This window comes from Hemibagrus wyckioides, linkage group LG24, assembly GCF_019097595.1.
Source record: "Hemibagrus wyckioides isolate EC202008001 linkage group LG24, SWU_Hwy_1.0, whole genome shotgun sequence".
In the NCBI taxonomy this organism is placed as follows: Eukaryota; Metazoa; Chordata; class Actinopteri; order Siluriformes; family Bagridae; genus Hemibagrus; species Hemibagrus wyckioides.
Genome location: NC_080733.1, coordinates 11,192,980 through 11,208,229, shown reverse-complemented (window position 1 = coordinate 11,208,229; position 15,250 = coordinate 11,192,980). Strand labels below are relative to the sequence as shown.

General features: G+C 38.5%; 1 protein-coding gene across 1 annotated transcript; it reads right to left on the bottom strand.

The window, feature by feature from the left end:
• Positions 1 to 55: 55 nt before the first annotated feature.
• On the bottom strand, positions 56 to 12,657 carry casd1 (CAS1 domain containing 1). The gene is made up of 18 exons (XM_058377750.1): positions 12,470 to 12,657; positions 9,251 to 9,347; positions 9,050 to 9,170; positions 8,715 to 8,759; positions 8,575 to 8,637; positions 8,436 to 8,480; positions 7,644 to 7,767; positions 7,338 to 7,552; positions 6,240 to 6,662; positions 5,446 to 5,535; positions 5,248 to 5,367; positions 4,973 to 5,129; positions 4,804 to 4,883; positions 4,601 to 4,702; positions 3,263 to 3,403; positions 3,110 to 3,187; positions 2,931 to 3,023; positions 56 to 2,655 (listed from the first exon to the last, which is right to left on the bottom strand). The coding sequence occupies exons 1-18, from the start codon at positions 12,600 to 12,602 to the stop codon at positions 2,398 to 2,400; spliced, it is 2,385 nt and encodes a 794-aa protein (XP_058233733.1). The 5' UTR covers positions 12,603 to 12,657; the 3' UTR covers positions 56 to 2,397.
• Between the last annotated feature and the right edge of the window lie 2,593 nt (positions 12,658 to 15,250).

Here is a 15,250-nt window from a genome sequence, read left to right as displayed (position 1 = left end):
TGTGACAACTTACGAGTGGATATGCTGGGGGTGCAAAGAAACAGTACAAAACACGTTCAGCAAGGTGTTTTATCACTGACGATGAAACAACAAAACTGCATTTCTAAAAGAAAATACATCCTTTTTCACATTTCAGGACAAACCAGTTATATTTACATCAGCATGGTATGAATCTTTTTTTTTCTTTTTACAGAGGTCCAAACTAAAGTATACAAAACATTTGAACAAAGTCTTAGAAAATAAAATCCACACATTTACAATTGGATAAATAGCTGTAAAGTGGCGTGAATCCGTTCTATATATAGCGATTATAGCTGCGTCCTGGCTTAAACGCCAACTTCAGGAAATCAAACGTTTAACTTTTACTCAAGATCTTGTTTGCTTTTTATCTTGTCTTCCTATAATGGAAGAAAAGGCTTAAAGATTGCGCAGATTTTGTAGATCTGCAAAATACCATCACTATGAAACAACGCTATGGTACAAAATGAAATTACTGATCATTGTACCTTGCATCCACCTAGTGGCCCTTAGACGAGGATGATGAAGACTGCCTTGGCACAATGTGCATAATCGTTATACATCCTTGGCTCTTTCTGACCATCCAAATAACAGCATAAATAAATTTAAACAATTTAACAATTTAAACATTTAAACAATAGATCGGCCGTAATTTAACAGAATAAACTGACGTTATACCAGCTGCCTTCGAGAAAACGTGTAGAAGTGATTTGTCTAAATTTACTCTGATGCGTTCACGCTTTCAGTTAAGGGATTAAAGCTGTGTAATTTTTCAACTCCTTGTTAGTAGTAGCTTTAAAAAATGGTTAAACGCAACCTCCTAACAGCACAATCGACATACAATCAAAGACAGTAAAAAAAAAAAAACCCACGGAGGATAGTAATGTTTAGCTTTTTGTACTTACTGAAATATAAAAGCTGGACAGATACATACAGCACAAAAAGGATTCGATATTGTTCTTATAAAAACTTCACAAAAGCTTAGCTTAGCTTGGTCTGTAGGACTTTCACCCCTCATACCTTTTTTTTTTTTGGTTTGCCATCGATATTCATATCACAGGATTATAACAAGAAAGCAGCTTTTACTCCACTTGGTTAAAGATGCGTGTAAAAATGTAATAATATGTAACAGGGTAATAAACTGTCACAACTCTGGATGTACGTTATCGTACAGTCTTGGGATAAATCTTTCAGTAGTTCATGCATTGACCCTTTTGCTGATAAAAAAAAGTGTAACATGTCTGTTCACCTGGTATCAGAACATTTCATTTTAATATCACTATGAGGCATTGTTAATGCCTTTTCCAACACTTATTACACTGTTACATTTACATAAAAGGTAAATATCAAAACAGTTGCTTGAAAACGGAGCCTTCTTGATATATTAAATGATTGTATTATTAGTGAAAAGGGTCACTGTAGCAAAGGGGAGAGAGAGAGAGAGAGAAAACAAACATTACTGGACAGAAGTGACGTACCAGTGAAAGATCCAAATTTCTGATTACGTCTGAATGTACTTCAGATAACTAACTAATTTATTTACACTTTTAAGAGTACATAAAAGTCGCCAAGAATCCAGGAGGTAACCACAGTATTCTTCAGTAATAAGAGTAATTTAGTTAAAAAAAAAAAATGAACAAAAGTATCAAGATAAATAGATCTGGTCTTCTAAAGGCCATTTTATATATTCAAATTCATGAAATTAGCAAATATAAATAAATGTTCCAGGTATTTTTAATAGCCTTAATTTGAAAAGGAATGATTTTTGTTACACTTGTTAATGAGCCATGAATACCCTGGTTGAGATTTAGGACAATTAAGATCTGCTGAAAGGATTCATTAAAACTATACAAACATTAACAATAGTGGTTAATTCATTGACTAGTAACAAAAGAAGCTGTTGGCATGTGGTGCACCGTGTACTGCATGGAGTGTGAAACATAAAACACTATTCATATTTTATCGACATGGGCTTAACACCCCCCCCCCAAAAAAACCCCAAAAAACCCTAAAAAGGACAGACACGACCATTGAGGTGACACAAAGACCCAGCTGTACAAAGTAAACTTAATTTACATCATTAAATACTATACAAAACATGGGTGGGATAGAGCTGCAGAGTTTCCATTCCCTGTGATGTCGGTGTCGGATTTACTCTTGTCTGAAAAAGTCAGTCAGTGAGCACACAGGACTCAATGGGCTCTGCATACATTCTATAAAAAATATGCGCTCACTGTCTTCATAAAGTAAGGAGTGCATTGTGGCTTTGCTCAGAGACATGATTGTATTCAGTGTGCCAGCTAAAAGTCTGTTCCTAAAATGCATTTTTATTCAAGATGTGTTCCAGTGAATCAACTCACTCGCTAAGCTCCTTCGGTCTCAGGCCCAGCTGCTGTTAGACAGCATGAGGACCAGCCCCATGAACAGTCCAGTAGCCAGCAATCTCTTGAGCAAAGAGCCACTGTCTTTAGGTATGGCCACCTGGGCTAGGTCATTAGTGATCTGCGAGATCTCGTGAGCGACACACACGAAGATGAAGGTGCTGATGACGATGTTTAGGGAGGGGATTCCCGGAATCAGGACCAGGATGCCCTTGGTGTCAGCGGCCAGCCAGATGTGATACTGACAGATGAAGAGCTGCAGGAAAAAGAAACAGACAAATGCATGAATCTTATTCCGCTTGTCCTAACTTTATAACATTTACTTATCTTCACCCACATAGAAAACATACAATGTTCATAGTAAATATTCAGTATTTGATAACAGAAGCCTCTGAACCAGTAATCCATATATCTGTGCACACCCCTGGTCCTGATTTGGTTTTTTTTCCACATTTGTTTTACAAAAAAACAAACCTTTTTGAACTGCTGAATTTGGTTTGGAAATGAATGCTCATGACACAGGCGCCTTACCTCTAATGAGATTTTTCCAAACCATGCAAAAAAGGAGCTGTACAAAGAACGAGCGTAACCAGGAATGTTCCTGATGAGAACAAACGCCAGAATCTGTGGTTTGAGAAAAAGCTCAGTGAACAGCTGGCAGAAGCAGAGTATCACCTTCACACAAAAAAGCACCATTTACAGGAATTTACCTGAACCACAGATATGAAGGGATGCATCTCATTGCACTTAGTCTTATCTTTACAGCTACTCGCCCATGTGGAGTATGTCTAAAGGAGGAGAAATAAGTTAGATAAAGTGATATCAATAGAGGCAGTGAAACCAGCATCTAGTTGCATACTTACTATGAAGGAAACCACTGATATAAAAAGCAAGCAGTTAGAAATCTTGGTGGAGAAGAGAGGCTCGCCTTTCCCCTCTGACAGAATCTGATATTTCTGCAATACCAGGTAAATAAATGCGAACAGCATGCCATTGATAACAGCCTGCAACAGAAGTGGAGAAACACACTTAGCATAAATAGGAAAACATATTGGTTGTACTGGCATGTAAAAGCAGTCTAGATTTATAAACACATGACTCTCTAAACATGTTCATAACACCAGACATTGCTGCTTACTTTGCAAAGATCACATAGGTTTAAAATTGTCCTGTTAATAGTGGTCTTTTTTATAAAGTGTAATGCACTTCGACCATCTTTTTCTAACCACTTGAATCAATCAAGCCTTTTTAACTAGCACTTGTTCAGATTATTAATTGTGCAAGGTCCTGTGTATTACTGCACAACCAACTACATTTTGTAAGTCACTTTGAATAAACACTTGATCTGGTGCTTGAGGAATTGAAACTGATATGCTTGTATTGGCTTTTATAAAAAGAAGTAGTAATGTTCTAACTAATTAACCTAGGGAACCGAAAGAATGGAGAGTGCAACTTATCTTGTAATACCAGTGCCTCACATACACTGATCAGGCATAACATTATAACCACTGACAGTTGAGGAGATAATCAGTGTTATTCACTTCATCATGGCACCTGTTAGTGGGTGGGATATATTAGGCAGCAAGTGAACATTTTGTCCTCAAAGTTGATGTGTTAGAAGCAGGGCAAGAGTAAGGATTTGAGTGAGTTTGACGAAGGGCCAAATTGTGATGGCTAGACGACTGGATCAGAGCATCTCCAAAACTGCAGCTCTTGTGGGGTGTTCCCGGTCTGCAGTGGTCAGTATCTATCAAAAGTGGTCCAAGGAAGGAACAGTGGTGAACCGGTGACAGGGTCATGGGCGGCCAAGGCTCATTGATGCACGTGGGGAGTGAAGGCTGGCCCGTGTGATCCGATCCAACAGACGAACTACTGTTGCTCAAATTGCTGAAGAAGTTAATGCTGGTTCTGATAGAAAGGTGTCAGAATACACAGTGCATGATGGGTCAGGGCTGTTTTGGCAGCAAAAGGAGGACCAAGGCAGGTAGTCATAATGTTATGCCTGATCAGTGTAGATGTCATCGGTTATTATCTCATTAATGAGTGCATTTTTGTTTTTCTGCCTCTAGGCTCTTTTCATATATTTCCCACTAATGCTCTGTGCAGTAGCTTAGCTACAAAATGCATTTTTTCTTCTTCATCTTTATTGTGTCAAGTGTATGCAAAGTGTATCGCATTGCATAACAAGGAATATTACTTACAAATCGATCTAGTTTCCACCTGAACCACCACTCATGGACATTTCCTTGTAGTTCAAAGAGCTTGGAAACAGGCCACACTGAGAAAATACTCTCAAAGAAGCCCTGTTAAAAAAATATTCAGAAAGTTCATTACATGCAAATAGGTGAGGCAGTTTAACAACGACTCTGTAAGAATGATGAGATATATACAGATAAGAGCCCACCTGAGAGTATGCAAAGAAGCAAATGAAAAGAAGTAACCCCAGCAGTTTCAGTAAAAGTATCAGGTGCCAGAAACTGCTGCCTGAAATACACAAAAACAATACAGCGCCATTGGTGTATAACGTTCACAGAAAACAATCACACTGGGTTTTTTTTAATAACCGTTATTACCATTGGCTTTTATCTGCAGAATCTGAGGCCACATGGCCATTGTGGCATAGATGATCACAAACCAAAAAGTAACCAGTGGCACAAAGTAGTAGAACTGGTATGATCTGTCCATCACAAGGCAGAGCACTATCACCAGGAAATTGAGCCTAAAGAGCACCTGGAACAAACAAAAACATCTTAGTGTGTACTTAGTATTTATTAAACATACTGTGTGGGAACAGATGTGCACATATACAGGCAATCAGGATACAAAGACAGATCCTCAAATAAAATACCTGGCACACTCTGTAGAGTCCAAAGTCACCCTTTAACCAGAAGAAGGAGAAGTGGCCATATCCAGTCTGGAAGAGATAAGCTGCCACCAGGACACGGACATGCATGTACACAGGAATGAACTGTACAGAAGAGATAAGACAAATGAGATGGTGATAATATTATATAGCAAGCGGATATAGGTTCAAGGCAGAACTTACAGCACTGGCACCGGATATATGATAGACGAGTATAACCAGCTGCATCCAGCCCTTCCATTCATCAGTCTGTTCTCTGTTCAGCAGTTTGGCCTGGAAAATGAAAGAGTAGCTACATTATGTGACCAAGTTATATAATAAAAAGTAGAGTTAAAATAATGAGTAAAAAAAAAAAAGGAAAAAATTAAGTACAGGTACTAGAAGTTAATCTCAATTTTCCACTGGAGAAAAAACATTCATTTCACAAAATATACACAAACTATTACCATAATAATGAAGCAGGAACAATGAAGAATGAACACTTTACTAAGGGCCACATGAGCACCCAGTGCAGTCCCATGTTAATCAACGTGGCCTTTTTAAATCCAGCATCCTTTATATCTGACAGCCTGCTACAGCCTGTAAAACTGTCTGTGCCCCTTGGGTTTTAAGTAGGGTCCCAGAGGATCCCAGTCCTGTTTTACACCTTTAGTCTATTCCACAATGTGTGTGACACTAATAACTACCGGTGGGAAAAGGGCAACAGAGTGCTTCATTTTGAATCAAGAAAATTGAAGTCTATGTGAACAAAACACGAGCTTGAAATTAGGAACGTGTTTATTCCGTTTCCCCATTTTGGTATAATGTCTATTCTTATTATAGTCACTACACTCTAGCTAGGCTATAAGCTGACGATGTACAGAAAGTCTGTGCGTGTTTTATGTATTATGAAGATTACACACATCTCACAGACAATATGGCGAGCAATAAAAAAAAAAAAAAATCTTCAGAAAAGTTTTGTGTAGCGTTTCCTGTACCTCTTTAGTATTCTCATTGTAGAAAAACCCCAGCATAAATATATAGATAAGCGGGATGAAGAAGGTAGAGTGTGTGTAGAACTTTTGCTCCTTCATAAAGATGTCTGCACGGTCACACAGGTAGAAGTAAAGCATGATGAGACCCATTTTACAGATGGATTGCAACGCATTCTTTAAGATGAGTGGAACTGCAGCAGACGGAGGTTTCTTCTCCTCTCCGCTCTCAACATCAGACGCGGGCTTGCTCTTCCAGTGCCCGGTGTAGCCGAGAGCATGCAGTACCAGGAAGCAGACAGCAGCTACCAGGAAAAGTCCAGCAGCCAGTTTTTGTAGCATACTCAATGGAGGAACAGTCTGACAACACGAACCATCGATAGGCTTCAGGATCTTGTTGCATATGGAGTTCATCAGAACCATTGCACCCTAAAGAGTGAGCAGAATAACACGTTTAACTCAATGTAGTTTACCTCAAAACAATAACAAGCTTAATACTTAAGAACAGAGCAGGGAAAATAAGCAAGTAAGTCAATCCTTGAGAGGAGGGACAATGTCTGTTTAATGTAAACTTTAGAGACTGTAGTGTGTGAAATTCCCAGGAGAGCAAAGGTTTCTGAAATACTCAAACTAGCTCCTCTGGTAATATCATCCGTGCCACAATCAATGACATTTGATATCAACATTAACTAAATCTCTGGACTTGTTTCTGCATGATTTTTTTTTAACATTGTGCTGCTGCCTCATGATTGGCCGATGTTCCTAATAAAGTGGATGGTGAGCATATGCTTAGAGAGACCACATCTGTGGTTTGCATACCTACTGCAATTACTGGTAGGTTTCAAAAGAGTAGCACGTGCTACAGATGAAGTGCTTTGTACCAGTAAGAAATATTTTAGACATTGCTTCGGAAATATTTTGGAGTAAATATTAAACAAGTGCATAAAATGACAAACAAAAACACCTGCTGGTGAACTTTATACAGCAGCCTATTGAACCTGATTAATGATGAGTGATGGTCTGCATATGTAATCTGCTTCTCCCAGGTGACCAGGCTACTGATTTGTCCATCTTTATGCGAGTTTGAAACAATTAATGACCTACCACGTTCCTTGCGGTCACAGGAAGGTGCAGGCCATCTTCTGATTTGGTGATGGTCTCCATGGCAGCCTCCCGTGAGGCCTGCAGGAACTTCACCCTTGCCTTGGCGCTCCCCTTACTGCTGCTCAGTGTGCTGAGTGCTGCTGCGTTATACAGGTTAATTTGCTCGTTGGTGATCATCTTACGATTCTCACTCAAGACCTTTTCATAGACAGGACCTAAAAGCAAGACACAGAAGAAAGCCACTGCTTAAATAGTCATTTGAAATGTAATTTTCCTCCTAGATGTTCTTCTGCCTGTGATACATACCCTGTACAACCCAAAAGACTTCACTGTGCTCGGTTAGTTTTTCCAATGGTGCTGCTATGGATGTGAGGTTTGCTTTGTATTGAAGGAGTGACTCGCTGCTGCCGCTGTGCAGTTTAATGGACCACTGCAAAAATATGACACACAACATCCTGAATAATGTTATTTTAATATATGTAAAAAATAAATATATATACATATACAGATCAGGCATAACATTATGAGCACTGATAGGTGATAAGTGAATAACACTATCTCCTCATCATGGCACCTGTTAGTGGGTGGGATATATTAGACAGCAAGTGAACATTTTGTCCTCAAAGTTGATGTAATAGAAACAGGAAAAATGGGCAAGTGTAAGGATTTGAGCGAGTTTGACAAAGGCTAAATTGTGATGGCTAGACCACTGGATCAGAGCATCTCCAAAACTGCAGCTCTTGTGGGGTGTTCCCGGACTGCAGTGGTCAGTATCTATCAAAAGTGGTCCAAAGAAGGAACAGTGGTGAACCAGTGACAGGGTCATGGGTGGCCAAGGCTCATTGATGCACGTGGGGAGAAAAGGCTGGCCCGTGTGATCTGATCCAACAGACAAGCTACTGTTGATCAAACTGCTGAAGAAGTTAATGCTGGTTCTGATAGAAAGGTGTCAGAATACACAGTGCATGACGGGTCAGGGCCGTTTTGCCAGCAAAAAGGGGACCAACGCAATATTAAGCAGGTGGTCATAATGTTATGCCGGGTCAGTGTATATACTCGTCTCAATCTGAACATTTATTTGGTGTGGCTTTGACTTACAGTAGCAGCACCAACGATGATGACATCTGGCTTGGAAGAGGGTTTCTGTATTAAAGAGTGATTTTAAAAGAACGGTCAAGATGCAACACAAATATTCAGAAGCTAATAATCCCGATATCATTTGAGTTTTCTCATTTACCTCTGTCCATGATGTCAACTGCTCCTTCATGGAATTATTTACTTCTGCATGCCATAAAAAGTCCTATAAAAATAATTTTTGTTAGTCCTCTATTAAAATGCTTTTACCATCAGAATAAATGTTCATGAGGAAACACTCACCACATTCACAGAGGATTCTCTATCTGCAAAGGGAATGTTTTCATGCTGGCCAGGTCATTGTAAACAGAAAAGGAGAAAAAGAGATTCAATTCAATCAGGAGTAAACTATCAGTTCATAAGCAATAAGGCAACTTAGTAAAGAGGAAAATTACAAAATGACTCTCCTGCAATGCTGAAGTCATGCAATAATTAGTTTAGTTTTATCAGTAAAATTGTTTCATTAAAAAAAGACAACATAGAAATCAAGCAGATTGAGACTACATCCTCTCATTTCAACACAATTTCTGAATTAGGGTTTTGCATTATTTCAGTAAACATGGTGGACACAAACTAACCTTGTTCCCCTCTTCTCTTGTCTCAGGGTTGACAATCTGGATGAAAGAATAGAAGAGCTGACGGATTCGAGAATCCCCGATGAATGCTATCCTCTTATTGTTGAGGCAAGCTTTTGCTTCACTGAAAAGAACAGAATAAAATGAAACGGCTGCTCTGATAATGACCCTGTGTGTTATTACAGAGTAACTGCTGTGACTTACTTGATTTTGTACTTGTGCATCATGCAGCCATATGGCTGCCACACACTGTCTCCTAGGAACCGTCCATTAGATAGAAGCCACTCGCACGTGTCCCGGCCTGAAAAATACAGTGCATTATGAGGTTCAACACCCACCTATACTCACACCCACACCCAGACACAAACATACATGAAGACCCATTCAGACACACAAACTGACACAAAATTCACTAACGAAGAAGAAACATACTGATTCTTTCAAATAAGCGGCTACATGATACACTATATGGCCAAATGATTTTGGACATCTGACCCACATATGGACTTCTCCAAACCCAGCTGTAAGCACAATTGTCTATAAAGTCTTCATATGCTGTATGAAGAGTCCCAAACCTGTTCCAGCATGACAATGCACCTGTGCACAATGCGAGGTCCATGAAGACATGGTCTGGCAAGGTTGGAGTGGACGAAATCAAGTGTCCTAGATGAATGAACTGAAACACCAACTGCACCTCATTTCTCCTCACCCAACATCAGCGCCTGACTTCATTAATGCTCCTGTGGTTGAATGATCCCCTCCAACATTTAGTTTAAAGCCTTCCCAGAATAGTGGAGGTTATAATAACTGTAAATGGAGGACTAAACATGGAACTGGACATTCAAGAAGCACACATGAGTGTGATGGTCAGGTTTGCACATACTGTGGATTGTAAAATGGTTAAACTTTAACATATTCCTTTTGTGTCTGGCTACAATTCAATGAAATGACAGCTGGATTTTATAACCCGCTCCTCCTGGACTCCATCTGAATTCTTTACACAGAGATATGGACTGCACTAAAATCATTTGGACTGTGTAATCCTCTCCTTTTAAAAAAAATAAAATAAAAATAAAAATTACACTGCTATCTCAGCAGCTGCTCCGATCATGTTCGTAAAAATGGAATTAGAAAATGAAATCTTTTTGCCTTCTTGTAGTTTCTGTTTGCTAAGAGACAAAAACTGCCATGTGTGTTGTTTTTAAACTGGTCTATCAGCCTGTGAACAATTCCAAACTGTAAGAACCAAGGTTCTGCATGCACAATAAATAAATAAAACAAAAATGGCCACACCTAAAACAAAAAAGCCTTAAGGTTATGCAACGTGGCACGACACCTGCATACTTAAAGCTGTACGTTTAGGGGTCTTTTCTTTTTGGACGGGTTTTCCTTCTTTCATCGCAGACATACATCCCTTTATACACCCAATGTTTCATATGTTAACAGAGCAGACAGACAACATTCCTGGGTGTCGGAAAGACGTAGTTTGGAAAGGGTGATGTCGTTAGCAACACAAATAGATTTTTTCCATGTTAAGGCAATGTCAGCTAGGCATTGTTCAAAATCAATGGCTATTGACAGCCCATTGTTATGGTTAATGTGTCATCATGTTAAAAAAAGAAAGTTTTATTAAGTATTAAGTACATTCATAATACAAGTACATTCTTATTAAGTATATTCATAATAATTCTTAAATCTAATTAGGCAAGCACCATTATTTACTACTCTAATCAGCAACACCTTTGCTTAATTTAAATTAATAATGATTATATCAGAAACAGTGTAATATCCCATTTTAAAAGGTGGTTTGAAATGACAGAATTGCAGCATATAATATACATATTTTACAAAATGAAAGGACTGAAGGGTTTGTGCTAGTTTTCTAGCCGACTTCTTTAGTTTAAACGTCTTTTATCCACAATGTTGCTTGAATACCCGCTGATAGTGATGCCAGTGAGAATTACGCCCTTGCTTCATCTTTACCTAAAATGAGCAATGCAGCAGAGCTTCAGTCCTTTCATCGGTCCAGCTGTCTCACCTTTACATACATACAATCTGTTCGATAGTTTCTACTTTCATGCTATGTCCATCAACAACAGCGTCATCTCGCCATATGTCAGTGCGGCTGTGTCGTACAGCTGCATTGCATTTTGGTACTCTGTGTCCAACGATTTCTGTCTGCAATATTTATACACTGGATTTCTCATTATTATGACATTGAACATCACTGGAAAATACAGATGGAGATGGAGATAATGAGGGATGTGGTAGCTTTGTGGTTAAGGTGATGGACTACTGATCAAAAGGTGGTGAGTTCAAATCCAGATCCACCAAGCTGTCACTGCTGGGCCCTTAAACCTCAATTGCTCAGTTGTATAAAAAAATGGGATTAAATGTAAGTCGCTCTGGATAAGGGCGTCTGCCAAATACCAGAAATGTAAATGAGATGATCCCGTATGCTTGACATTGCCATTAAAATTGACTGTAACATTTCCCCTCGCAATGTCAGTCAAAAAACAAAACCCAAGTACCAGAATATATACACATTACACATATTTCACGAGAAATATATTTTATGTTACAGGGTGGAGTTTTTCTTCATGTTGTGCAACACATCTCGGTTTTGTACACCTTGTTTTCTCTAATCTCTGCTTGTGTAACCATACATAAAGTCATAAAGTTAGATCCCTGCTCAAAAATCCACTTTAATCTGACCAACTGACGGCTGCCAAAACAGGCTGAACTGCTGGACAACTTGATCTGCTGGTAAGTGCTGGTAGAAAGCAAAGTTTTGTGTACACAAGTTTATTTTTAGGAACATATCCAAATATTTTAGGGAAAATTTACCGTTCACTGATCAATTAAGCATGGTCATCATGCATAATTCATCAAGGATGCCACCATGTGTACTGGCATTATTAAAAACACTGAAATGTGTAGCTTTATACTGTACTTCTCCATGCAGCTCGCGCTGTCAAGGTGTTCCACATATTGCTATACCTACATTCCTGGACAAATGCAGAGGAATGTTGCCGGACTTATCCCAGCTATGCTCGCTAAACTACTGAATAAAGCACTGACCGGTCAGTTCTCTGACATATTCTTAATAAAGCCAATGACTTTGACAGTTCCGTAGATTTGATGCTCGTTTCTGTCATTTCCTGTACAGCCAGCTGCGTTACACATGACTTCACTAACCTTTCTTAATCATAAATAAAAACTCCAACTCACACACACAACAATTCGAGCAAAAAAAAAAAACAATTTTCTTTGAGTATTACAGACAGGTGATCTCGTTAGAGTGCCATTTCCCTGACTTTGCAGCAGTCATTAGCGGCTATGCTAACACACACACACACACACACACACACACAGGCTAATGTTTCACAGGCACCGCGGTGTTTTCCTTGGCTAAACACTCACCTCCATAATGCCGAGAGACTCCGTGGTACACGGTGAGGATAATGACAGCAACGACAGACAGTAATTTTGCATTCTTAATGCTAAAATACTGATTTATTTCCCGTTTACCCAGGCTGTAGGCCAGTATCGCCATCTTTGCTCCTCCATGACAACGAGCAGATGGACGTGCTGTATTTGCGCCCCGCCCCTCTGGGTGACTGACAGGATGCCGCCGCGCTGGCCACGCCCACCTGACTATAAGCTTACTAAAACTCACACAGGGAAAAATATGGGCCCTGAAATTTATATTTTTTTGTGTTCTCGGAGGTAAACATCATTTAAGAAAGAAAATAATTATCATTTTAGAGTTTTTGTTGTAGGACATTGTATGTGAATGTACTTGAAAATTAGGTCTATTTAAAAAAAAAAAAGAAGAACATATTGTCACAAAGCAACAGAAATCCCCATGTACATTTATGTGTATATAATGAGTAGGAAAACTCATTATAGGAGAGGAAAGGAACCAGACAGATAGAATTAAGTTAATTGATAGCCTACGTAATTACTTTCCCACAAATGTATACTATTAAGTAAAACAGTACAAAACCTGTGTTCAGATTGTCCTTGTGATTACAGTCATTGTACTCTTTTTCAGCATCCATCTTTTGCACCTTCTTACATTTTCACTTAGACCTTCCAAGTGCTCATTATAGATCTCTTTCATTTGCACAGATACAAATTTTGTTCATTTTCTTTACATTGTAACTGTAGTTCTTCACTATATATAGAAGATCCCATCAGATTGATCACAATCCCATATCTAAATGTTTGTACAGAGATTTCCTATAGTCTCTCTTGCCCTTTATACATTAAAGTTAGTCCACTGCAGGGGACCATGTGTACCCACCCATACATACAAACATTTACACCTAGTGGCAAATAGCATAGTCAAACCATCTACTGACATTTTTACTATGGGGGGAAAAGAGAGAACTTAGAGAAAAGCCACATGAAACAGGGAGAACATGCAAAATTCCACATACACTTTTAGTAACCAGTTTATCCTGATTATGGTCAAGGTGGAGCCTATACTGAGAGCACTGAGCATGATACAGGTACACGTCCTAGATGGTACTCAAGCACAGCACAGGGCATATATTAAATCTACTTAAATGAAAATTTATTATAAAAATGATGAAAATAGATAGATTGATAAACAAACAAACCAATAAATGAAATTATGCAGTTTCAGATAAATAAGGGTGATGTGGTTGGAGGTCATAAGAAAAGTGACTAACACTAACCTCATCTGTAACACTAACCTAAGGATTCAACAATTTATGAACTATCTGAGTTGGGTAAATATTTATGATCTGCAAATCTGCAAATTCTGAACACAGCAAATCAAATTATTTACTCTTTATTTTTAAAAGTAGTCACTATTCAGGTTATATTCATGATTATTCGAATAAGCATTTGTCAAAAAGCCCACACTTTGATTCAGTATAAATATTCTGGACTTAAAAACACCTTCACAATGTACCTTCAACAAGAAAATTTGATGTTAGACAGTAGATAAAAAAATTAATTGTACACCATGCTGCTGTCTCCTACTGTTTTATCTGACAATTAGCTTTTTGAATGACGGCTAGAATAACTTAAAATGTCTGTATTGTCAAACAGGATGCACAGAATTCCACAGTTGGTGACTTTTGTTATCACGTGGATGTGCTTGTCTGTCTTTGTATCTTAGAACAGGTTTCAGATTCTATTTACTGTGTGAGTCAGACAAGGTAGGTAGGTATATCATAGAAAACAACGTGAGTGACAGTTAATAAGGCTATGAAGCAAGGCTGCAATGCACATCAGTACAACATAGCAACCACTGAGCTCTGAATAGACTCCAAACAAGCATGAAAAATACATTCCCTTTAGCTTAAGAGATGACAGGATACAATACAAAATATGTGTACATAGGACCTCACATGTAAAAGGCATAAAGAAGAAAGGGAGGATGTATAACAATGCAACAATGCAAAGTCAGTGACTCAGCTTTTCAGACATTCACAATGCATTTATTATGAATACTATGTAACAAGTCACTTTGTTGGAAGATCTAAATCTTTGATCCAGAGGGTGTCCAGGCAAGTCTAAGTGCCCCTGGTTTAGGAGGGGTGAAACAGGACTAAAAACTAAAAGCTCCAGTAACCAATCTTTTCTTTGTCAGAGTCACAGTGTAGCCTAATCCAAGGAACACTAGTGCAAGAGTGTAAAAACACCCTGGGTCGGACGTCGAGAATTTAAGTTTAAAATGAAAACCTACTGCTCAAGCTTGATTGTCACAAAGCCGAACAAAAAATTCCTTTTATACAACAATAGACACATTCAGAAACTACTTCCAGAACACTTTATCTGAAACTTCTTAACCAATATGTGCAATGAGTTTACTGCATTGTTTAGTGATAAATTCACTGCTTATAAAGAAACACAATGAGTTCTTACTGAAAATTATTATCTTCAACCACGAGGGGGCGCAAAAGGTAACATGACGACTCAAGTTGTAAAAGTTATATATCTACAGAAATTCTTCTAGATGCACTAATATATAGAATCCAGAAAATTCTGCTGAAACCAAAAACTCTTGCTTTATGTATATTTCTTGATCTTTATATATTTGATTTCTTAGCCAAATAAATCAGATTTTTTTTTTTTTTCCATGGAATTGCATTGAGTTAGCAATGAGCTGAATGTGTTTTCTCAGTGCTGCTATCCTGGTGCAGAATCTACAGAAATAGTCATGTG